Source organism: Alternaria conjuncta (assembly GCF_024043145.1).
Source record: "Alternaria conjuncta strain BMP 0040 chromosome Unknown scaffold_4, whole genome shotgun sequence".
NCBI lineage: Eukaryota > Fungi > Ascomycota > Dothideomycetes > Pleosporales > Pleosporaceae > Alternaria > Alternaria conjuncta.
Genome location: NW_026250093.1, coordinates 41091 through 64919, shown reverse-complemented (window position 1 = coordinate 64919; position 23829 = coordinate 41091). Strand labels below are relative to the sequence as shown.

Below are 23829 nucleotides of genomic sequence, written 5' to 3'. Positions count from 1 at the left end.
GGCAAAGTCTTGTTAGCACTGCGATTGACAGAACTTGAGAAGGTGTCTATGACTGGTTCATTCAAATGTTTCTACGAGATCTGGCTGCGGAGATTTTGGCTCTACTATTTCGCCCCCGCCTGAATCATCTCTGGTGCTTTCTTGACACCCACCACCTTCTTTGCCTCCATAATCTCCAACCTGCTAAGACCCATACCGCTCAGGTATTCGTTGAAGCTGCCAAGGACCTTCTCAAGACCTTGTCTGAGACATTCTCTGGCTTCATCTACTTCAGGCACTTTCCTCCTCTCCGCTTCTGGCTTGCCGTTCGTCTCCTTGTCACTCCAATGGATCGGAGCTGTGTCCATGTACTCATCGATCTTCTTCAACGCAATAGTGAATATGCGCACTATGCTCGGGATTCCTTGGTGAAAGCGTCCTAAGCTGTCTTCTGCAAGAGAAAACACCGCAAGATTTGCTAGTGCAGTCGCGGCATTACAGACTTGGGAAAGTTGAGAGTAAGGTGCGCCGAGAACGACAATGTTCGATGTGCGTTGGAAGGAATGCTGGAACAGCAAGCCGACCGGGGAAGAAACAAGCTTGTTGTAATAAGTCGTGAAGAACGACTCGGCTTCCCTGGCACCTTCTTGGGCCTTCTTCATCCCCTTGTTGATGGCTTCCCGACTGTATGCTTGCTGTGCGTTTCCTGGAGCGCTGTGTGACTTTGCAATACTGGCGGTTGCTGCTTCGACATGTTCCCACCTGGTACTTGGTTGTGGTGGCGCTGCAGCAATCGGCTTGTCGTCCTTCAGCGGTTGTGCGATACGAGGAACCAGATTGATAGGCCCGGTTGGCTTGTCTTGACCTGATGCATCGCTGGGCTGGTAAGCTGGATCGAGACCAGCACTGACGCGTTCGATAAGCCACTTGAGCTGTCCCAGACAGATATCCGTAACTTGCTGATGTGTCGGGGCCTTCTTACGATCCATCTCGCTGTAGATAGTCTTGCGGCGCTCGGGAAAGGCGTCGGTGATGAGAGCTAGCTCCCAGAAAGCAATGGCCTGAATCAGTCAGCAGTGAACGTAGTAATAGTATCACTTCCTCTTACCTTGACAGTATCCTTCTTCGACTTGAGTCCATTCAGAAGGGATCCATTGGGGTCGGTAGAGTCGTTCGTGATGGGAACGTCGTTCTTCAAGGGCTCTTGTGCAAGGTACACGTCGAAGGTCTTGTTGACAAACTCCCAGAGCACAACGAGAAGCGTTCCTTCTGTGACAAACATGAAGCACAGAGGCAGGAATGGAGCGAGTCCTGTGGGTGTGGAAGTCTTGGACAAGCTCCAAAGGTATCGACTGAAGCTGTAGTAGTAGCTCCAGATCAGGTTTCGGGTTCCGAGGTAGTAAAGACAGAAACCGGCAGCTGCAACGACCGAAGTCAAGAAGGTCGAATGTGTTGCAATGCCCTTGAGCGATCTCGTGAGAACATGTCTGGGCTTGGGACCCCGTCGTGCCGGGGTGGAAGTGGTCGCGTCACCCCGCTCCTTCTTAGGCTTCATCGCCTGCAACTCAATCTTGTCGTAGTCCCTCCACAAGTGTACTCCAGATTGTGCTGCTGATAGTAGGTAGAAGAGATAGCGCAGGTAGAGCGGCCTCTCGTTCAGCCGGAATCGCTCGTGCATGCGGCCGGCCTCGATGAAGTTGAGCCTGGCCTGGGTGCCCCGCGACCAGATATATGTTTCGACAAACAGCATCGCGGAGAAAGCGTATGCGACAAGCGTGATCAGCGTCGCAGGACGGAAGAAGTATTTCTTGAAAGTCTCGAATCGGGTCTCCGTTTGGCGGCGGCCAACATGCCACTGGGCGACGCGAAGGACGTAGATGGAAAGCGCGGAGAGAAAGATGAGGAGGGTCCGAATGCCAGTGAGGCCTAGAGGAAACCACAGCCATAGCACTGTTCGAGTTAGTAGGTGTGTATGGAATTCAGTCAGTATCTCTCACTGTTATCCCATTCTCCCATCCAGCACGCGATCGCATAGCATAGCAGCAGCGTGTATCGACTGGCCTTGTTGAATCTTCGGTGCAGGGCTGGCGTCAGGTAGTCTCTGTACGGGCGCACTTGCGTTCCCAGCGGTGCGAGCGCCATGTTTGCGACGGTTCGGGGCGGAGTGAGCGTATGAGTGAGGAACAGGCTATATCATAGCAAAGAAAAAGAAGGATGGCGTCGCGCCAAGGATGTATCGAACGCGCTGGTGCGGCAGTCTGGTGTACTGCAGCAATGAAAGCTGCCCGACTTTGTTCAAACAAACATTGTTGATCGGCGCAGCTACCACTTGGTCGCCGACAGCTGCACGCTTACCTAAGGGATCCGCTTGTGCCTTGAGCCATGTGCCCTAGCCGCGGTCCTTCGTCATCGCCGCAGGAACCACCGAGCACCAACCTCCAGGTAGCCACGATTGGACTTGCGTACTAGGCTGCAACAACCCCACACACGATCGCATAGCTTAAAACATCGTCCAGACACTCTTGTAGAAGACCGCCGAGTGCCGCCTCTCTTATCCGGCACCATGTCGTTCCAACGCTCCAGCGCCCTCGAATCGCAACCCACGACATGGCGAAGGGACGACGATCCGTCATACGCCGATGACCCAGAGTTCCGCGACTTCGCCGACAAGCTTTCCGACGACCTCTTCGCCCTGACCCGCAACGTCGCCCGCCTGTCGCAAGAGACGGGCAAGCTAGGGACCAAGCACGAGACCGCCCGTGTGCGCGAGCGCGTGAAGACCACCGTCGAAGAGACATCGGAGAAGTTCAAAGAGCTTGGAGAGGGATTGAAGAAGATTACTACCTGGCCCGATGTTGGGGTATGGATACCTCGTTCTTGAGATGGAAGCCGATAGCTAACAGACCACAGCCCTCGCAGAAGTTCACGCAATCGAAGCTCCAGCGCGAATTCAAAGCAACACTCACCGAGTTCCAACACCTCCAGAAGCAAGCGTTAGAGAAAGAGAAGCAGTCGGCACAGGCGGCACGCACAGCCCTGCAAGACGTATCATCGCCAAGCGAAGAGCGGGGAGACTTTGGGCAACAACAGGAGCAGGAACAGCTGCGCTTGGCAAACCAGGATGAGGTCGACTTCCAGGAATCGATGATCATCGAGCGCGAGTCCGAGATCCGCAACATCGAGCAGTCTGTTGGGGAACTCAACGAGCTGTTCCGTGATGTTGCGCATATGGTGCACGAGCAGGGTGCGCAACTCGACATCATTGAAGAGAACGTTGAGGTCACGCATGACGCGTCGCGAGGCGCACATGTGAATCTGAAGCAGGCGAGCAACTATCAGAAGAGCGCCAGGAGTAAGGCATGCATCCTGCTGCTCATCCTCGCTATTGTTTTGGTCATCATCATTCTTGCTGTCGTTTTGGATTAGATGATATATGAATCATCCCTGTAATGGTTGGTTCTGCTTGTTTCGGCGTTGCATTGTACATTTGGGGGGATCTTATACCATGGTGCATTTCATTGCAAATTTCTGTCGTTTTCGAATCGTGTTTTTGCCAACTGTCTAGTCAGGCTGCTTATTGTTTGTTTTGCAGTGGCTCTTGTGTCAGCCGTGTCATATCTAATCAATGTTCAACATTTCATCACTCTCTCGTGTGTCATTCCTGTGTTGGTTGCTCGCTCCTTCCTCCACGTACTTCCCAGGACCTGGCTCGGCTCACTGAGAAGGCGCGCTATAAAAACTTTCTCTCACATCGCGTCATGCCACATCACTGACTGTCACTTTACGTCTCTGCTTCGACGCCGCTTGCATGTTCCCGAACGCTTCGAACGGCATTCGGGCTGCAGCTGCATCTTCGGATCCGCTGGACTTTACCGACAGTAGCGACGTCGATGACATCGGCGCCCTGACACACGAAGAGCTACGAAAACTGCTAGCATTCACATCTTCACCGCCAGCGTTCTTATCTTCGCCACCACTCATGTCTCGTCACATCCCTGTACAGGCCGATCCCATGAGTGCCAGAACCTATTCCAAGCACAAGGTTGCCCCGCCACTGCACAGGTACATCTTCCCTATTGACATGCACGGCTTAGCTCACATACTGTCAGTGTTGCGGCACAAGGAGGCATACCAGTCCATGTCGTCGTCGAAGTTGGCCCCGAACGCAAGGCATACCATGTTCAGAAGGCATTCTTGACACACCACTCCGACTACTTCCGCAAGGCACTCAGTGGTACCTGGACGGAAGCCAAGGACGGAGTCGTAAGTCTGGACGATATTGAGCCCGCTGTCTTCAACCTATTCCTGGAGTGGATGTACACCCAACAGGTTCCCGTTATTTGGGGCGACTACACCCGTATCATGGACCGATCATTCACGCCCCTAGACATGTGCAAGATCAAGTTGTACGTGTTCGCCGACCGGTTTGCAGTGCCTGTATTACGAACAGCTATGAATCGGCAGATAGTCCAGGACTCTGACGCTGGTCCTCCAGTGGAGTTGGGCTACAGATCGATCATATACGCCTTTGAGAATCTTCCACCATCCGACCCACTGCTGGACCTGTTCGTGGACCGACATTACGTGGAATGGAGTGGGTACAAGGTTCTGATGCTTCAACTACCGCATGATTTCTTACTACGTTTCTTCGAGAGGGTAGGTAGCGAGCGGGCCAAAGGCCATACCGTGAAACCGGGCGTCTATCAATTGGACCTTTGCAGTTACCATGAGCATACGACGGATGTGGAGAAGAGCTCTTGTTCTGGCAAGTCAAAGTTGCGCATCGGAAAAATTGCATTGGAGCGGCCACTCAGGAGCGAAGACCACAAAGGGGCATGCTAAATTACGGGCGGCCAAACCTTCTTCTGCGTCGCTTCTGGCTGGAGAGTATCTGACATTCTGTACGGGTATCTACATAACATTCTGCAATCTAGCTAGCCATCCGCTCTATGCGCTGTTGATGGGTTCGCCCTTCTCATCAATCAAACTCTCTTCAGTCTTGACTGGACCTTCACCAACACCTGTCAAGATGACTCTGCTGACACCCTCTTCCAAGAATGTGATGGCGGGACCGGCGTCAAACTTGACCTTCTCAAGCGCGTCGGCGTTGGCCTGAACAGCCTGCCCCCTCTCGCCTTGCCATCCATCCTTCTCATTCAGGATCTGCTTGAACAGACCAGCAACCTCCTTCTCGTTCTCCTCAAGGTAGTACACAACAGCATTTGGGCCAGCGTCGAAGGTGTACGCAGCGATGATCTTACCCGCCGCAGCGTTGATGCTCTCAACAACCTTGATAGCCGCACGAGAAACGTCGTTGAGGTAGAAGATCGGAGGGAAGGTGTCGAGGCAAGTAGCGTGGAAAGAGTTGCTGTCCATCATGGTAAGCTTGCCAAAAGCCTCAAAGTCCTTGTCCTTGATAGCCTTCTGCATCTCCTTCATACGCTTTGGGACAGTCTCGGTAGCTCTCGACTGGAAGAGGCTAGATGTAGCAACAGTGATCTGCATACCAGAGGTACTCGACACACCCTTCTTAGCTGCGCTGACAACCAAGATAACAGCGCGCATGTTGGGCCAGTGGCTCGCAGGCGCAACCTGGAACGCAACACTGTCACTGCCGTCCGAAGCGGAGCCTTGTTCCCAGCCTACATATCCGCCGAAAAGCGAGCGGCACGCGGAGCCAGAGCCCTGCCTTGCGATACGTGAGAGGTCGGTCGGTGAGGAGGGGAGCTCGTAGAGGTTTGCAATTGCGCGGACAAGAGCAGCGAAACCAGCAGCCGAACTAGCCAGTCCAGCGGCGGTGGGGAAGTTGTTCTCGGAGACGATGCGCAGAGGCAGGTCGGCGAGTTTAGCGAGGCTAGAGTCCTTCTCCTCGAGCTGCTTCCTCAGTGCCCTCAGCTCCCTGAAGCATGCTTGTGTCCTAGCACCAGAAACATCCTGAGATTGGCCGTTGAGGAGGAGTGTGTCTTCTTTCGGGTATTTGGGCGAGCACGACGCGGTGGTGTGGGTGCGGAGGTCGGACTGCGCGAGGGTGACGCTGAGGGAGGAGTTGGTGGGGAGGTTGAGCTTGGGGTCGCGCTTTCCCCAGTATTTGATTACGGCGATGTTGACCGGGGCGGTGGTGCTGGCACGGTGGATGTCGGACATTTTGACGTTTGGTATATAGGACTGAAGGGAGGGAAAGAAGCAAAACACTGAGGGTAGCGGTGAAAGTCAAGGGGGCTTGGTGGGGTTTAATGTTTATATGCAGGGTCTAGTTGGATGCGGTCTAGAAAGCGCGGATCTAGGACAGTACCTCAAGACAGCGGAATTACCTGCACGATGACAAGTTAGACAGGTTCGATCTTGGAAATTGGCCGTCTACCACAGAGTATTCTCCGGTGGTAGAAAGACATACACCCTGACGCTGTCTAAAGCGGTGGAATGCGGTAGTTGAAGGCCAGCCAATCAGACGCACCTGATTCCCGCAAAGGCCCGTGCCCAACATTTCTCGATGGCTTCCGTCACCATCCCGAGTTTCTCGGAACCCGACAAATCCAACCTCACACATCTCCACCACAATGTCCTCGCAAGACGACCCAGCAGCCGCCTGCCCCGTCGACCACAAGACACGCGAAGCATGGCTCGCCCAAGCCCGTGCCCAAAACGGCACCACACCACCAAATCCCCATAGCACATCCATCCCAACACCCGCCGCCGCCGCCGCCCCAGCACCCTCCCAATCCGCCGTCCAGCAATCCTGCGACTCCTCCACGCTCGACCAAAGCACCACCTCCCCACCCCCAAGCAGCACAAGCATCCTCTCGCAAATACGCCTCGGCACCGACCGCGAAGTAAGCACAATACCACGCGCCCTCCCCTCCCAAACCGCAGCACAACCCGCACCCAATGCACGACCGGCCAACAACGAGCGCGACACGGGCTCGGACAAGAAAACCGGAAACTGGATCTACCCATCCGAGCAAATGTTCTTCGACGCCATGCGCCGCAAGTCGTACGACCCGTCCGCCCCAGACATGCGCACGATAGTGCCCATCCACAACGCGGTCAACGAACGCGCGTGGCACGAGATCAAGACGTGGGAAAGCGGGCGCGGGAGCGAGAAATGCGGCGGGCCTAAACTGGCGAGTTTCTCTGGGTTGAGCACGAGTTTAACGCCGAGGGCACGGTGGAAGAGCCTGATGGGGTATCAGCCGCCGTTTGATCGACACGATTGGGTGGTGGATCGGTGTGGGACGAAGGTTGAGTATGTGATTGATTTTTATGCGGGGAGGGATGAGGGGAAGGTGGGGAAGGCGTTGAATTTTTATTTGGATGTTAGGCCTAAGTTGAATAGTTGGGAGGGGGTTAAGATGAGGATAGCGAGGTTTTGGGGGTTTTAAAGGGGATGTGGTGGATAGACGTGGGTTGTAGGATAGATTTGTATATATGTAAGATTACTTGACGTGGACTGGGGTATAGACATGAAGTTGATGAGTATGGATAGATGTATATATGAACGCGAACGGAATAGAGTAACTTCGCTCAAGAAGGGAATCCTGCGCCTAGACGCGCAGTCGATGCTACCATACGCCTCTATGCGCCATGCGTCCATCTGAGAGTTGATTATATCCCCGGAACAACTCCCTCTAAGAACCACCTCCTCCCACCCTCCAACATCAAGATACGTACAGCCAAACGTACGACAAAGTCTATTCCTCATCAGAACCAGAACGCATCCATCCCAACCACCTCCTAACCTAATAAACATCCACACCCAACTTCCTCAACTTATTACAATTCTGCAACTCCATGTTCCGCGCCTTATTCATAGCCTCTTGATCGACACTAAACCACCCCTGCGCCTCTTCCATCGCCCTCCGCTGCCTAACCCTCTCATTCTGACACCTCGTATTCGTAATATGCACATACTGATTCTCAGCTATATCATCCAACTTGCGCCACTTCTTCGGCGTGTAATCGTGCACTTCCTTGGGGTCGACGTAGTAATCTATCTTTATCCGCGTGGACACGCGCTTGAGTGTGTTGGGGGAGCGCGGTGTTTCGAAGATGAGGTTGGGGCTTGCGGAGGTAGAGGTGGAGCCGGAGAAGAGGGAGGAGAGGAGGGGGAGGACGAAGAGGAAGAGGAGGGGGAGCAGGTTGGCGAAGGCGGATGAGAGGTTTTGTTGGCCTTCGCTGCCGGGGGGGACGGCGGTGCCGGGGCGTCTGCGGGGACGGCCGCCGCCGAATTGGTGGACGCGGACGCCGGGGCCGCCGCCGAGATTGAAGACGAATCCTGGGCCTGTGTCCATGCCGCCTGTGGTGTGTTAGTTTGTCATGGTCTTTTTGTTGTTCTTGCTGTTCTTGCTGTTCTTGCTGTGCAGTATAAACTACAACCCCAAGACCGAGGTTTCTGGACAGAGGAACACGTACCAAAAGGCCCCCCAAACGCACCCCCAAAGAACTGTCTAAACAACTCTTCAGGCGTCATCTCCTCCTCAAACCCACCCCCTCTTCTCGCAAACCCATTCCCAAACGGACTCGCACCACCCCCTCCATTCGCACTCGCATGCGCCCTCGGATCAAACCGCGCATCTGGATCCCCGCCAAACTGATCGTACTTCTTCTTCTTATCCGGATCACTCAACACCTGGAACGCCTTGCTGACCAGCTTGAACGCATCGTCCGCACCGTCGTACCCGTTCTTGTCCGGATGCGTGAGGAGGGAGAGCTTGCGGTACGCTTTCTTGATGTCCGAGTCTGAACAGCTGGCTTTTACTTCTTCCAGACCCAGGATCTTGTAGTAGGCGGTTGGCGCGCATGATTTGATGCGTATTACGGCGGCTTTTTGCTCGACCGTGAAGGCCCGGCCGGCGCTGCCGTCGTGGTGGTCTCGCGATTTGGCATCCGAGCCGGAGGTTTTGCCCGACATTGTGTCGTGTGCGAGAGGTGGTTTGTGGGGTATCGGTGTGTTGTGGTGGGAGATTGTGCTGCCGGGGCAGGCGGCGGTGGGGGTGGGAGGCCGATGCGCAAGTGTGGACGGCTGGTGATAATGCGGCGGTGATGGCGATGGGTGTGCGTGAATCAAATATCGTCCCGTGACGGGGTTGTGGTTGTATTAGTCGTTAAGGCGTTATCTGTTGTCTGTCGAAGTTCGCGAGTCCCGGAGGCCAGTTTCCATGTGCTGGGTTGGCACGGGCGGGCGGTCCACTTGCCGGACCAACGTCATGGTCTTCACCCAATCTCAACCCATGTACCCTTCTACGCGCAATTGTTCCTGAGCACCGGACATATTCACCCATCAGTCAATTCTTTTACGCACTTCTACAGTACACACGACCTCCACAATGCCCGAACAACCAAAGGCCTCCATGCTGCAATCGCTGAGGAATTGGGGAGGTACGTCTATCCTATCACTTCCTAATTCACATTCACCTCGTCGCACGTGCCTCACATCGTCTTGTATAATTAACAAGGCAGAGTGACTAACTGAATCCTTTTTGTACAGAGAACTCCGTACCGCCAACACTCCTCGCCACCCTAATCACAGCCCAACATGCTCGTCCATTCCAGTTCTTCCCCATGACGTTTACCCCCGTCTTGCTCTTCTCCTCCTACCTGAACTTGAGCAACTACAAGACCGATGCTGCCGGTATCACGGCTGCATGGAGTGGGTTGTATGCATTGCTTGCTATGCGGAGAAGTCAGGTATGTTTGAACTATTCCTTCACGTCGAAGAATTCTTTCATCGAACTACATTGAGAGTGGCAAAATCTAACCAAACCCAGGGCATCAAGAATAAGCTCAGCGCTCGCGGCATAATAAGAGGAGGCTCACTCGCCCTCTGCGCGATCAACGTAGCAGGTTGCGGTCTAGCCTACACATTCGGCAAGCGGGAAAAGGAAGAGAAGAAAGCATAGAGCTCGACAAACGCCCGTCATTTGTAACATTATGTATCCCTAAGATTGAAATCTCTAAAACTAGTTATGCGATCTTGCAATGAGATCTATCAGGTGCAACCCATCTCAAAGACGCCGTCGCTATGCTGAACAATCGACATCATTTGCGAGATACCTTATCAATCCCAGGCATCACCCCAGCCTTCCTCTTCTTCGTCAGCTTTCGGCTCTTCTTTCTTGACTTCTTTCTTGGGCGGTACGATGACTTTTCTCGTCGTTCCTGTCGTGCTCGACCTGCTTCCTACTGCCGGTCTAGCGGCCTTTGCTGCTGGCGTAGCTGACTTAGTGAGACCCTTTGGAAGAGCGTTCTTCGTGGGCTTCTTCGCATTCGATTGAGCTGCCAACCATCCCGCGAAGTCTGGCTCGCCCTTATCATCATATGACGTCGTGGATGCTGGCTTCGACACGGCTGGTGTACCCCATGGGTCCTCCTCGTCTTGTGGTTTTTCCTCTTCGTCAGCGAAGCCGCCCCAGTCATTATTGAAGTCTTCTGCCTCGTCATCAAACGCCGCTGCGGGATCTGGTGATTTAATGGTAGGAATTGAGGCGGTACTCTTTGCGCTATGAAGAGTCATTCCGGGCTTTGTGGCTACAGGGACTGGTGGTTTGCTGAAAGTTGTGGTAGCTGGTGGTACGGAGGACGATCTCTGATCGGCGGCTCCATTGGTTGCTGAGTTGGCCTGCATCTCGCCGCTTGTAGATGCTAACTTGTTTGTGAAGCTTGAAATGGCCCAGCCGGCCCACGAGGTATCGTTTGCAGGTGTCCCAATCCGTGGGGTAGGTCCCCCGCCAGCGGTGAGACCTGGTGATGGTAGCACGGTATCCGGCATTGTGGCCGCGAACTTGCGGATCCGCGCGATGTAGATGTCAACACTCTTCTGTGCTTGGTCGCGAATGAGTTTCTCCTTGTCTACCAAAGAAGGACACATGATGGGGAGCAGCTTGGTCGCACAGTCATCTTCCGTGAAGAGGTCGGCTGTTGCGGCCAGTGCAAGCAGCGCAGCGTTTCGAGCGTGCACGAACGGGTCACGTAGTGAGCGAGAGAAAGCGGCTGCAAGGACCTTGGCTCGGCTCTGTCAATATGTTAGTGTCTATTTTGTACGTCGAATGTATCAAGACGTACGCTAGCTCCCAAGTTGCGCGCAATCTTTCCTAAACAGATTGTAGTGTTGGTCCGAATGCCGGGTTGTTCATCATTTGCAGTCTTTGCTAGATGGCGAAGAAGCTCGCCATTCACTGTTCTGTCCGATAACTTGGGTACTACGGTGAGAATAGCTTTCACTGTCTGTTCTCTCACTACCGGTGCGATGTCCGAGAAGCCAGTCACCTGATGATGTTAGTATTTCCTTCAAGACATTGGAGTGGCGCTTACCATCTGGGGGAAGATCTTATCGTTCACAAGCTTCTGGGGTAGATGGTCGATCATGAGCGGCAGGTTGTCTAACAAGCAGACCCGTATCCCTCGATCTGGGTTTGCGAACAGCCGCACAACAACCGGTGTGATTTGAGTTTCGTACTCGTCGTCTGAAAGCTTCTGTCCTATTTGCATGACAGTACTGAATACCTTGGCACCTCCCCCTCCAAACTCGACAGACTTCAGTAGTTCAGGAAGTACCTTCATCTTGAAGAAATCCGCCGGGAAGTCGTCCGCGACCGCATCGAGCTTCCTATGATCGGTCAGCATACTGGTTGCAAATGGATTCTGGAACCACCTACCCGAGTAGCTCATTCCGCTCGTCCTCGGCTTTCAATCCCAGATTCTCAATGTCGTCCGTCACTTGAATCAATGGTGTTTGGAAGAAGCCTCCGATGCGCTTTCCCTGATCCAAAAATTGGCCCACGCTCATACGCGACTTTGGGTTTGGGTTGAGGAGGCGTTTGTATGATTGGTGCATGCTTGGTGGAATGCTCTTCATTTGCCCTAGCTGGTCGCTGCTGTTGTAGCTGCCGTTGAAGACCTCGAAGATAAGGATACCATAGTTGTATGCATCTACGGCGTGCGTCGGGTTCTGCTTAACGACCTCCCACCCTCCCTTGGAAACTTCAGGAGCCATGTACCGTCCCGCATCTGGTATGAGACCACCATAGGTCGGTATTATGGAATCATCTTCTTTCACAGAGCTCAGCGCATCGAAGCCGCCAAGTTTCCACTCGCCGCTCTCGCTGAAGAATATAGACGCTGGGCGGATGCAGCCGTGTATCGACGCAGCATCGGCATTCACGAACTTGAGCGTCTTCGCAATGTTGTGTAGCCCCCATTTCGTGGTCTCTTCTGTCAGACTCTTCCTCTTAACATGCCAGCTGAGTGGGCTTAGTCGCTCGGTCGCGATGTAGATATATGTCTCCGTCTCTACCGTGTCCAGGACCTTCACGACTCCTGGATGACGCAGGGTGCGTAGTTTGCGGAGCGCATTGCGAGCGAGGGGCAGTCGCGACTTGTTGGCGGTTATGTCGAAGGAGAAGATGCTACATTTGGAGCCGTCTTCCTAGCAGGCGTACGTTAGCAAGTGTTCGCGCACAGGCAGACCTCCGGGCCATACTCGCTTTGTGCCGTTGTGCAGTGTCCAGATGGAGTCGTTCAAATCGACCCGATCCCCAAATGTGTAACCAAAGGCCGGACCTTGCGATATCGCAGACGCGACCGCTGATTTGAGGAAATTCATAGCGCTGCTGTAACCTTGGTGAATCTGTACAGCAAGCACATGCAAGTGCACGTAGAGGCCAGATGCGCCTGCCCCACCGGATCATCGGCACGTGATAGCGTGATCCACGCTCAACGCACAGCCCTGGAGCCCTGGATTCTTTCCGTCCTCAACACCAGACGACACAACAATCGGTGCACTCCCGCCTTTACTTGCAGCCTCGCATCGTTCTCTCACCCACACGCATGAGAAATCACAAACTCCGCATGGCTGCTCGCAGGCTGTCCTCACATCGTCTTCTCCCGTATGTCGCGCGGAAGCGGCACCTTGTCCTAGACGCGTCTCTCCGAACTAGGCCCACTCTGTTCCGAGTCGGGTCAGCGAACTGAACCATACAGCCAGTAAGTACCCATGTACTGACACCTGACACGGATCCTTTCTCCCATGATGACCATTGGTAAAAGGTTAGATCGCTGAGAACACTGAGATGGTTTGCCTTTGCGCCTGCTGCGTGGCCTAGTATGTCGCGGCCTTCACTGTTTGCGCGTGCTTGCCCGTTGAAGAAACAAAGCGGAAGCCTCCAGTGCAGCGAAATGCTGCCATGCAACAAACAAACTGAACAGAACGGATCCACCTCGTTCATTGTCGATTGACTTTTTCAACGATGATCTAAAAGTACCCGCTAATATTCATGTACTATTGCAGGTGCTAGCCTTCTACCTCCGTCCAACATTTCAAATGGAACATCATGAGAGCGAACAACAGGCGCCTTCTGAACCTCGTCTCAAGCTGCCACATCATGATCGGCCTGGCATTGTCGACAAGGAAGTCTCAGAGAAGCCTCCCACCTTGAGCCAAAGTCACGCACAGCCGCGCCGAAAGAGTGTGATATCACCGCCTCCACTGAAGCGTCAACGTACAACATCCGGCAAGCCCAACTCAACGATTCGAAAGGCAGGTCTTTCGACTGACCCTAGCGCAGTCACGCACAGGTATGGAGGATGTTGAGGAATACTTAGCCATACTGACGAGTACTATAGCTTTAGTGAACACGTTGTAGCCACCTCGACTGCGCAAAGCAACCGGAACGCGGGCATAACACCGGTCTCCAAATCGTTCCCAGCACCGACTGTTCCTCAACCACATGTAAACCGGAACGCCCGCGATATCTCAGGAAGACGCCATGTATCTCAATCAAGAAAGCCCTTGAAGTCCGGTTCGTTTCCTAAAGCTACCTGTCTCATCTGTGATAAATCCAGTGCCACGAGCTATAACCCGATAGTCGCATGCTCGGGATGCTCTAGATCATACCATGATAGCTGTCGAAAGCCTCCGCTCGCCCCGGGCACTGATGCGTAAGGTGCTCACACCTTCGTGATAAATAAAGGCTAAAGAAGACAGGCTACAATGGCGATGCTCAGCATGCTTGAGTGATATCGGAACACGTAAACCTTCTAGCGTGTCCCTAGCACCGGCCCCCGCTAGTCACTCTGTCGTGAGAGAATTGTTGAAACCGAGATTCGCCCACCGAGCTCCAAATGCCGCGCCCGATCGCGTCCCAGAGGTCATTCCTGAAAAGCGTGTGGAGCCTGAGATCGCCCTAACCACTCCGAGTGCTGCCATGTCTGTCAACCTGAATAAACCCAAGGATGTTGTGGGCACGTCTCAGCCACTTGAACTAAAGCTGCTCGAGCGTACAGAGATTCCGAACACACCATCACAACGGTCGAGCCAGTTTGACAGTTCTATACCCGAGCATTCATTAGAAAAACTCCCTAACGCCCGTGTGTCCCAACAGGACACTTCTACTCAAGATGATGAGGATGCATTGGCCCTCGATGATCTGAGCCACACCCAAAACCAGGTCCCCTTGACAGCTCTTTGCTCGGGCTGTCGAAAACAGACCGCATTAGTCAAGGCCGGAGAGAAAGATGCTCAGTGGTACGTGGGTACATGTTTTATTCCAGACAAGTCTGATCGATGTATAGTCCCGGTTGTCGCACAAAATTACGTATTGCAGAAACGGGCCGACAAGAGATACCTGAGACTCCGGATGTCGACACCGCTCGTCGTCATGCATCACTCAGACCAACGAGCTCGTCAAATTTGATCAGTCATCCATCAGCTGCAAGATTAGGTAATCATGAAGTGGAAATAGTTTCCTCAACACATGTTCCGCCGATGTCAGAGGATAAGCCTAGTTCAACAACAGCCAAAACCAGCTCCATGCCCTGGTTCGACCCGGATCGGACAAACATCCTGCCGGATATAGGAAAGATTCGTGACGATGATCTGCCTGGACTATCTTCCGCAGATACTCCAGCTCCAGATGTCTTGGTCGCGTCACAAAACACCTCACTTGAGCGGAGTGCGCCGATAGGAATTTGGTCGAATGCTGAAACTCTTGGCCAGAAGACGATTTCAAGACTCAATGAGATAAACCTGGAAAGTTCATCGTCCAACAGCGCATCAGTATCACGGGTCAATCAGCCGCGAGAGCGCTCTGTTCAACCCGCTGAGACGTCAGATCTCGACGACTTAGCAGGAATGTCCGGTCCGCATGTTTTTCGTTCCGGCTCAACACATAGTTCAGATCTGCTGGGAGAAAACGAATCTCGGAATCCGGCATCCACTGTTCCTGAACCTACCCAAGTGGGTACGCACATGTCGCCTAAGCACCCTTCTACCAATGGTTTGCCGGATCGAGCTGCCCCTGCAGCGGCCGAGGAACAAGAGTCAGCGGTTTCAAAGTCGAATGAGACGGTTGAAAGAGATTCCATTATCTCTGAAAGCCCAACCGAAGCACACTCAGGTCCGTCTATACCAACAAAGCGTCACACAAACCGCGATTTAGCTAGGATAGCCTTGGTGTGTGCACAAGGCACAGGTATGACCGCGTTGGAGATAATCGACTGGCTGGCTTTGAGATTCTCCTACTTGAACAAAGGCCAAGGCGCCTGGGAGAAGAGTCTTAAGTCAGTTCTCTCCCATCAACCTGAGTTCTACGGCGTGAAGCCTTCAGGACGGCCATATGAACGGGTTGTGTACAACTTCACCAGCACAGCCAATAGGGCGAAATACGAGGAAGAGTACCACGAGTACCTTCGTTTGGCTCCAGTACCGGGACCCCAGGACGGCCACGGGAATGCCAGGAAGATTACATCACAGCGTGCTGTAGCGGACAATGTCATGCAGAACGAGGAAATCCATGATGAACAGCCAACGCAGATCAAGAGAAGAACTACCCGAGCTATCAAGAGTGCACCAAGCCGCCGGAATGCTATAACTCACGATTCTCTACCGACACCAATGATGGAGGAGGTTACTACAGATGTTGAACCAGGATACAACCCATTCGAGCGTGCTACTGTCTCACGTCCAACAAGGGCGCCTTCCGACGATCTGGAGGCCCAACGCGGAACGGACTTCCGTAGTGCATATTCGCCCAACACAGTGCCCTCCATTGAGACCATGACTTCGGAAGAGAAGGCTGCAAAGATTGAAGAGATCAAGGCCAGGCCATCACGGAAGCAATTCTTTGGCGCGAACTGGCGTTTGGCACACGTGCGAAAATACGGGCGGGAGGATATTCATGATGAAAGCGAAGGTGCATGGAAGCCTCACCACACAACGGAGAGATCGACGGCGGATCGCAACTCTGCTCCGAACGATCGCGATGAGAACCAGTCTTTGTTACAGGTCTTCAATCTTCCGACCAATACTCGCCCTTTCAGTGACGGCAACGAGCTGGTTTTTCGGAATACCACGTTGGTAAGTCACCATACCCAGTCTTTCAGGGTAAGAGAGCAATGAACTGACAATCTTTATAGGTTAATGGTCGACTGCCCCGGTCGCGGCAGGCATATCGAGTGGGCAAAGTGTTTGGGGGAGAGCTCACCATCAACTGAACCATCGGTTCTCGGCGCACTGTATGATCTTTTACCGCATTATACCCTATCGTTCTTGGACTGCAATATGATTATCTTTCCTTACCATCGATTGGGCATGTGTGACCCATACATCCTCTGTGGTGACTAAACATCTTGTCTCCGGCCCTTTACACGACTCTAGAAGCCGATCATGGTTTGATCAAGGACGAGCATGTGGAGCGCACTTGGAACAAACTTCCGTTGCTGACAGACCCTCGCTTGGCGCCCTGTGTACCCGCCAGTCTCGCGCCTTCCATCTCCACTGCAAGCACCCCAAAACAACGACTCCCAGACTGTGGCGCCTCACATTGGACGGACGGGCTACCAACGATTGAAGGCCCGCTTATGTCTTGCCGCCCGCGGTGGTGCAGCCCATGGCGTGCGGATGTTTCTAGCTCTGAAACACGGCCCTTGCGGCTACGCGAGCGCGTTTCAAGGCGTCAACACCAATCATTACGCGACTGCCACACCTCGACCAAACCGCGCCTCATCGGCTGGATGCCAAAACCCCACGTTGACCCTGTACGATGCCTTGCAACAATTTCGCAGCCGAGTCTGCTCGCTGCGAAATGATTGACTGGGCCGCCCTCTCGCAGTGCCGTTCCCGCCGAGTCTAGCGGGGAGCGTTTCACATGGGCCGGTAGTACGGGCGCGACTACGGTCGCTGGAGTCGTTTGGGCCACTCGAAGGTGAGGCGACGAGCCTTCCCAGCGCGATGGTCGATATTGGATTCTATTGTAAGGTTCGCGACTATGGGCAGGTCAGGCTAGCGGCGAATTATGTCCTGAGGCTCCCCTCCTCCTTCACCTTGGGTTCTTGCTTCTCCATTTTACTTCAGTCTTCACGTCTCTATTGTTCGCTATTGTTACTATTGTCGAAGGCGTGCTGCCTTGACGGCGTGGGACACTCCCTTTTAACCTTTATCTTCGTAAACTTAACTTGTTCAATCTATACGCTCCCTCTCTTCTTTACCCCTACGCTCGACGCGACTGCTGGACAGACCAATTGTATCTCTCTACGAACTTGGACGATTCAGTATCCTACGACTCTCACTCTACACGAACGAAATGGCGCTTCTCTCAGCCGAACACCTGGCTGGTCCGGGCTACATCATCCTTAACGTCTTGCGCGGTCTGAACATCATTGCTCTTGCTTCCGTGGTCGCCAGCAGTGTGGTCATGCTGGTGAAGACCTTTATCATCTCCAAGGTACGTCTAGAAATCTACTCTTGAGACTCGCAAAAGCTCACATATGCAGTTCTTCTTCTTCGATGCCACAAGCCATGTGATCACCGCAATTGCCGGACTCTTCTTCATCGTCTCAGAATGCTCGCTATTCCGCAACTTCTACGCCCGCAACTGGCCACTCCTGAGTCCCTCGCATGGCTTCGTCACCCTGGGTTGCGCGATGATGATAGTCGGGCTCAACATGCTCGGTAACATGAACAAGGAAGCCACAAGCCAAGAGTCGCTCACTCTCCCTTTCTGGCGCCTACTCGTTGCCTCTGGCATCCTAGCCATCGTCATCGGCTTCTTCAACATCGTCGCGAGCTTCGTCTTCCGCGACAAGTCTCGGCGAATCACCGCCCGTATGGTCCGCTCTCGAGGAGCCATGACCCTCCACGAGGATACCGAGACGCAATCCCAATACGACCCCAAGCACAAAGCCTTTACCATCACCACGCACCACACAGGCAGCACCTCCTCGCGCAGCAACTTCAACAACAGCCCACCCCCCATGCGCACAGGCACCCCACCCGTCGACTGCGGCTCCCCTCAAGTCCCCTCCCCCACCAAGGAAGACCCAAACCGCCTCTCGCAATTCGACTTCAGCCCCCTCCGCGCCTTCCGCAACGCCCGCCAGTCCTTCCTCCCTTCTTACCACAGCCAGTCACCAGCTAAACCTAGCTTCTTCTCGCACCGCCCCTCCAGCTCCATCTACTCACGCACCACGTCGGGCGAGCCCGCACGGAAGAAGTTCTGGCAGCGCCAGCGCGAGGAGCAGGAGGAGGAGACTGCTCGCATGCCTGAGATCAGCTATCCGTTGAATGTCAACCCGCAGTTTGCTCATCTTGTCAAGCCGAATCTGGCCCATCATCCTAGTGTTAGGAGGCCCGAGGCGGATTACGAGAAGTTCTAGGTGGACTGGACTTGTAGGGGTACGGGGAGAGTTGTGAGGATGGAGTACGATTACTATGATACCACTTTCTTTTTCTTCTTTTCTTTTAAGTTGTTACATCAGCATACTGCTACACGCGGCATTGGCGTTTGGCACATTGAGACTACAATCATTGACGCTCCAGAAAGACGCCTATCTGTCGAGCGAGCTGTCCTTCATTGGAAACGCTACTTTCTTTTCTGGGGTTCTCACTAGCATTCACTCCTCTCTTAGCAATATCTAGTATTGCTATTCCATGACTACGTCTGTCACTGCATCTTAGTGATATGTGATGGGCATATATATTTACATATGGTACACAGCGTGAAAGTTCGCTGATCTTTCCTGACTTGGTGCTTTGCGAAAGTGCTTGTTACCAGCCAGGACGCGGCGAGTTGACAGCCTTTGTAGCCACGATCCTTGAGACGCGCTCATGCAGCGCAAACAAGTTCTGCTCTTCTCCCACAACAACCACAATCTCTCCACCACCCCCTACTCCTCCACAGCAATCGCCTGGAACGGATCAATAGCATTCCCCTGTGGATCATAAAGCTCCAACCTCGTCCCATCCTCCAACGTCAAACTATACTCCTTCGTGTAATACAGCCCACCCCTGCCCCTCCTCCTGCACGTCAGCCTAACCTCGCCCGCCCTCTTCGTCCCCTTGACCCAGAAGCTGATTTCAATGCGCCCATGCAACTGGTTGATCTCGCCCTTGATCCACGGGTATTTACTCGCAAAGTAGATTTCGTCGCCGAGCTGCTCGCGCACGAGCGGGTTTGTGCGCAGCGCGTAGAGGGTTGCGGTTACGACGGAGGATTCTTGCTTTTGGTAGTTGAAGAAGGCGAAGAGGCAGGCGGTCATGGCGAGGATGAAGAGGGGCATCGTTTTGAGGATTTGCGGGGATATCAGGGGTGGGACTCTGTGGGTATATACATGTCAGTAGGTTATTGCGACGACGGAGTGTAGATGGAGGGTCAATGGGCTGAGGATGGGTGTTGTGCAAAGGTGGACATACGGTGGTAATGCGCGGTTTGGTCGGCGCTCAAGCAGTATCTCGCCATCTTTGGGCGGGGGTATGAGGTTCTCGGGTGACCAGACGCTGGTTGGTGTTTTCCAGGGTACGACGGGCTTTATGTCGCTTTGCGGTGGTGTGGTGGATGCGCGGCGGAAGGGTGCGATGCGGCGGAGACATTGGTAATTCGCTTGCGGTCGCGCGCGAAGTAGCGCTGGGGAAAGCCGTGGAGGAGGCATTGTGTTGTGGTGGAATCCCAATTCGGTGGAATTGGAGATGGGTGGATGAGATCAGTGGATTCGGTGGTGATGATGTTTGCATGGTTTGCATCATTGCGCTAGTGGGGCATGGCCTGGCTGGACTTGCTCCTCGTCGGCTTCATCATCGATTTCATCAACACCAAGACAAATCATAGACCCTACGCTCAGCAAATTCATGGAATAACATTCTGACGTGATGCTACTCGAGAAAACCGCGAAAACACCTGGGCGCCAGCAATGGTCAGTCCCTTGCCCAATTGGATTGGCTACAGAGTACTACGCACTACGCGTCTTTCCGGAATGGATCCAGTTCATTTTCACATTATATGGTACGATACACGGCGTATTGCTTCATTGGCTCTCTTGTCATTCTACTCGTAAATGGCCGTGAGGCACAGGCCTATCAAGTTGACACAGAGTACACGCTTCTATGTCTTATCTTTTCCTTCTACAGTTGCGATATCAAATCTCTCTTCGCATCCTTCATTTAGCACATCTTCAAGTCCACATGTTACTCTATCTCTGAGAAATTTGTGTGAGCCCATCCTCGAGTTGTACGCAACAAAGTAAAGTCCCTACAGATGTTTGCAGCGTTAAGGTATGCTCGTACGAGTGTCGAGTCTACATTGGCTTAGCAGATGTCTACTTGTCAATATTTAGCAACATGTATGCTGCAACATTCGACACAACATAGCGGATGCCTTCAGCGCACTCGATAGCTAGTCGTAGATTTGGAATAACAGGGTTCTTTGAAGTTTCTAATCAACTGTCTCGGCGGTGTAGGCATCGCTGCCCTTTGTTGTAGCCAGTCACATGAGAGCGTGTTGTTAGCGGCAACGCCAAGCGTTGCTCTTTCTATCTACAGTGTTTACACACGTTCCGATTTTCACTCTGTCAGATACAATCGTCGCATCAGCAAATCGCCCACGATGCCAGGACTCACTGCCCGCAAAGGACCGGCGGTGTCTTTGGTCCAAGACCAGGACATTGTGCTCACGACCGAAGCTGGCTTGGTAAGCGACCTTCACCTGTGCCCTGCAGTCTACAATAGTGATGAAGACGAAGCTCGCCGAGAGACCCAGGCAATGTAGACTTCTGGGTTAATGCGACGTCTAGCTGACCTTTTGCGCAGTCTGATCTGTGCATTACCATCATCGGCTCGGTCGATGACGATGGCGTCAAACATGTCACAGACCTGCTCGTCAGTCTAGATATCTGCACCAAGTCGCCTTACCTGAAGGCTCTCCTCGAAGCTAGCAAGGACAAGACAGAGCTTACCTTTGGTGGTGACGCCAAATCCGACTACGACGGTGAGAACAAGGAGGGTACCCTCATCTGGCTCGCTCATCTCCATGAGCTCCCCGAACAGCGACTGGAAGACTTGGGTCTCTTCAAGGGTAGAGTAGCCGCCACAAATAGCTCTCAAGATATCTTGCTAACTTATTACTAGTATGTAGCTCCCTTGCTATGCTTTGCCAAAGCGGTTCTGAGACATCTTATTATTCGTGCTGACAGCTTGATAGGTCTCGCTTGTGGGAGTCTGGCATGCGATATCGCTGTGGGACACCCGTCAAGAAGGCGACATCAAAGAGACTTTGGGGCCTTGGTTCAACAAGTGGTACGAGAAGAACATGGCCAAAGTCGACCTGACTGTTCCGACTGCTCGAGCCCTCGCATACCCTTGCTATATCTTCGACCATGCTGTAGGCTATGCGCGCGTCACCAAGTACCTCGCCTATGAGCATGTTGGACACGTCAAGGAGCGCCCGCCGAAGGGTTTCAAGGGTCCCAAGCACCTTCACATCAACGAGCGCATGTTTGTCGGTAAGTCTCTTCCTCTCTTTTCTACCCATCTACACGAATATACCGGAAAACTCCGAATGCCAACATTGATTAACAGGTCCTCTGAACCATGCCCGCGGAGGCCTCCGTAACTCTCTTCATAAGTCACTTTATTCGCGCGTCGGCAGAATCCTTCGTTCCGAGACTTCGCTGTGCTCCTGCTGGGATGCCACTATCGGTCGTTACCAGCTAGCCCTCACCAAGTGCGATGCTTGGCCAGTGGACGATGTCCTCAACTACTCCAGTATCGGTCAGGTCGTACGTCGCCTCAAGGCTTTCGATTACGCGTACACTGCGAAGTGCAATCGCTGCCGTAGCATCGACTGGGAGAGCACCGTCCTCAAGGCGATGTCCAACACGCTCGGATACTTCAATGGTATGTGCCTTGATTGTATGGATCGTAGCAAACCTCACGGAGATAACTTGGACGACGAGTATGAGAAACACAACCAGTCTGTTGGAGGTCGCTGGGACACAAAGTGGCGCATCAAGCATGGTCAGCCTACATGGTACATATCTTGGCTCGGTCGACCGGACCTCCGTGAGAAGATTCTCCGAGGTCCTGACGGCTACCGTGCGCCTGAAGAGGATTGAAGGTCTCGGGATAGGCGGATTTAGTTGACAGCGTGCTCGTACATCACGCGTCATACAACATCTTGTAGATGCTGCATAAGCACGTTTAGTGAGGACATGCGAGCCGGTGGGAGTAGGACTAAGCAGGGATGACCCGAGAAAGGCTGAGCTCATTGAGTAGTCACATATAGCTGTTGATCACGATCAAAATATACAGCGTTCAACACATGGATTGAGCTCAAAGTGATGAAGTTGGAACTTTATGAGATTCATTAAGTGCTAAACGCTCGAACATCGGGTATCTCCATGCCTATCGTACACTCATCGTCATGCTAACAGTAAAGGAAATTCTCTCATAGCTTTCGTCAGAGAAGCTTAGTGGACACGGCGGGCGTTGCGACCGTCAGTACCGTGCATGCGGCGAGTGCCAGCAGCCTACATAATGTTAGTCAAGTACATCTCATCAAGAACAACGATTGCTTACCTTGAGACCTGGCCTGCGAGTCAAAGAACCCCTCAACTTCATCATCATTCCGCTGACCTTGTCACCCATGGTAGCATGGCGCTTGTGGTGGTGGACTGGGGCTGCAGTAGTAGCGTGACCGTGGCGACCACCAGTTGTGCGAGTGGTCCTGGTAGTCGTGGTAGTGGTGACGGTAGTCGCGGGTGCGCGCTTGGTGGCGCGTGTCTTGCGTCCACCCAGCAGGCGGGTCTTCAGGGACGGGCGAGCACGTGTAGTGGTGCGAGGAGCGGCGCGGCGGGCGAGAGGCATGATTGTTGAAAGGTGTTTTGGTAGGTTTGGGTTGGTTGAGGTAGAGATAGGGTTGTATTGTAGAGTTGGAAGCTCTTAGGATTGATAGCTGATAATAGATTGAATGGTGTTGTGATGTGAATACACAAAGTCGTGCTATAACCCCCCATCTTATACGACATCCTCCAAAAGAACCCAAACCCAGTCCACGCAATCTCATTCCCTCCAAGTCCCTGAAATCAAGTTCTACCATGCCCAGCACCCTGCATCTGGCTGCGATCGTCTATCTCACGTCATGCAGGGACCCGGACAAGCTTGTGCCCTGGTACATGAGTCGTGGCGCATGACGTGCCCTAACAGCTTTGTATCTTGTCAAAACGGCCTTGGTGTGGCTTGTTCCATGCAAGAGCGAGTTACGATGGCCGTTGGTGCTAGGGGTCTTGGAATCGGAGTGGTCGGGCGAGGCTGGATGCGGTCATAGCGCAGCGCGGCTGGACCCTGATTTTAGGGCAGGGCCTACGTCATACCTCTGAATAGCTTCATGAGCGTCATCGCTGGGTTGTGAAGATTGCGAATACGGCGCCGAGGGTTTGGTCAAAATAGCAATCGGTCGTAATACGGTACTGAACTCGTCAACACAAGGTTGTGAGCACAACGCAGTCTGAGGAAGTGTTACAGGTCTGATCGACTCGATGACGTCGTGACCGATGAGCTTGGTGGGGTTGCTTCAGAAGGTGCCCCGACTG

The 23829-nt window shown here is 53.3% G+C and overlaps 13 protein-coding genes across 13 annotated transcripts; 8 read left to right on the top strand and 5 right to left on the bottom strand.

The window, feature by feature from the left end:
* Positions 1-104: 104 nt before the first annotated feature.
* Positions 105-2121, bottom strand: J4E85_002837 (uncharacterized protein; the record flags this gene model as incomplete). The annotated part of the gene is made up of 3 exons (XM_051467110.1): positions 105-1040; positions 1088-1929; positions 1977-2121. The coding sequence occupies 3 exons, from the start codon at positions 2119-2121 to the stop codon at positions 105-107; spliced, it is 1923 nt and encodes a 640-aa protein (XP_051328269.1).
* A 421-nt stretch (positions 2122-2542) lies between these two features.
* Positions 2543-3405, top strand: J4E85_002836 (uncharacterized protein; the record flags this gene model as incomplete). Its single annotated transcript, XM_051467109.1, has 2 exons — positions 2543-2839; positions 2890-3405. 2 exons carry the CDS (start codon positions 2543-2545, stop codon positions 3403-3405), a joined length of 813 nt encoding a protein of 270 aa, XP_051328268.1.
* Positions 3406-3787: 382 nt separating this feature from the next.
* Positions 3788-4709, top strand: J4E85_002835 (uncharacterized protein; the record flags this gene model as incomplete). The annotated part of the gene is made up of 3 exons (XM_051467108.1): positions 3788-4041; positions 4089-4635; positions 4701-4709. 3 exons carry the CDS (start codon positions 3788-3790, stop codon positions 4707-4709), a joined length of 810 nt encoding a protein of 269 aa, XP_051328267.1.
* Positions 4710-4926: 217 nt separating this feature from the next.
* On the bottom strand, positions 4927-6123 carry J4E85_002834 (uncharacterized protein; the record flags this gene model as incomplete). The annotated part of the gene is made up of 1 exon (XM_051467107.1): positions 4927-6123. One exon carries the CDS (start codon positions 6121-6123, stop codon positions 4927-4929), a length of 1197 nt encoding a protein of 398 aa, XP_051328266.1.
* Positions 6124-6536: 413 nt separating this feature from the next.
* On the top strand, positions 6537-7358 carry J4E85_002833 (uncharacterized protein; the record flags this gene model as incomplete). Its single annotated transcript, XM_051467106.1, has 1 exon — positions 6537-7358. The coding sequence occupies one exon, from the start codon at positions 6537-6539 to the stop codon at positions 7356-7358; it is 822 nt and encodes a 273-aa protein (XP_051328265.1).
* Positions 7359-7715: 357 nt separating this feature from the next.
* Positions 7716-8887, bottom strand: J4E85_002832 (uncharacterized protein; the record flags this gene model as incomplete). The annotated part of the gene is made up of 2 exons (XM_051467105.1): positions 7716-8272; positions 8389-8887. The coding sequence occupies 2 exons, from the start codon at positions 8885-8887 to the stop codon at positions 7716-7718; spliced, it is 1056 nt and encodes a 351-aa protein (XP_051328264.1).
* Positions 8888-9302: 415 nt separating this feature from the next.
* Positions 9303-9875, top strand: J4E85_002831 (uncharacterized protein; the record flags this gene model as incomplete). Its single annotated transcript, XM_051467104.1, has 3 exons — positions 9303-9354; positions 9464-9663; positions 9744-9875. The coding sequence occupies 3 exons, from the start codon at positions 9303-9305 to the stop codon at positions 9873-9875; spliced, it is 384 nt and encodes a 127-aa protein (XP_051328263.1).
* A 158-nt stretch (positions 9876-10033) lies between these two features.
* J4E85_002830 (uncharacterized protein) lies at positions 10034-12577 on the bottom strand (the record flags this gene model as incomplete). The annotated part of the gene is made up of 5 exons (XM_051467103.1): positions 10034-10987; positions 11038-11241; positions 11287-11581; positions 11631-12400; positions 12455-12577. 5 exons carry the CDS (start codon positions 12575-12577, stop codon positions 10034-10036), a joined length of 2346 nt encoding a protein of 781 aa, XP_051328262.1.
* Positions 12578-14177: 1600 nt separating this feature from the next.
* Positions 14178-14544, top strand: J4E85_002829 (uncharacterized protein; the record flags this gene model as incomplete). Its single annotated transcript, XM_051467102.1, has 2 exons — positions 14178-14497; positions 14529-14544. 2 exons carry the CDS (start codon positions 14178-14180, stop codon positions 14542-14544), a joined length of 336 nt encoding a protein of 111 aa, XP_051328261.1.
* Positions 14545-14782: 238 nt separating this feature from the next.
* On the top strand, positions 14783-16464 carry J4E85_002828 (uncharacterized protein; the record flags this gene model as incomplete). The annotated part of the gene is made up of 2 exons (XM_051467101.1): positions 14783-16327; positions 16387-16464. 2 exons carry the CDS (start codon positions 14783-14785, stop codon positions 16462-16464), a joined length of 1623 nt encoding a protein of 540 aa, XP_051328260.1.
* Positions 16465-17552: 1088 nt separating this feature from the next.
* On the top strand, positions 17553-18624 carry J4E85_002827 (uncharacterized protein; the record flags this gene model as incomplete). The annotated part of the gene is made up of 2 exons (XM_051467100.1): positions 17553-17693; positions 17743-18624. 2 exons carry the CDS (start codon positions 17553-17555, stop codon positions 18622-18624), a joined length of 1023 nt encoding a protein of 340 aa, XP_051328259.1.
* A 510-nt stretch (positions 18625-19134) lies between these two features.
* On the bottom strand, positions 19135-19896 carry J4E85_002826 (uncharacterized protein; the record flags this gene model as incomplete). Its single annotated transcript, XM_051467099.1, has 2 exons — positions 19135-19564; positions 19661-19896. 2 exons carry the CDS (start codon positions 19894-19896, stop codon positions 19135-19137), a joined length of 666 nt encoding a protein of 221 aa, XP_051328258.1.
* A 950-nt stretch (positions 19897-20846) lies between these two features.
* Positions 20847-22353, top strand: J4E85_002825 (uncharacterized protein; the record flags this gene model as incomplete). Its single annotated transcript, XM_051467098.1, has 4 exons — positions 20847-20930; positions 21050-21319; positions 21441-21741; positions 21818-22353. The coding sequence occupies 4 exons, from the start codon at positions 20847-20849 to the stop codon at positions 22351-22353; spliced, it is 1191 nt and encodes a 396-aa protein (XP_051328257.1).
* Between the last annotated feature and the right edge of the window lie 1476 nt (positions 22354-23829).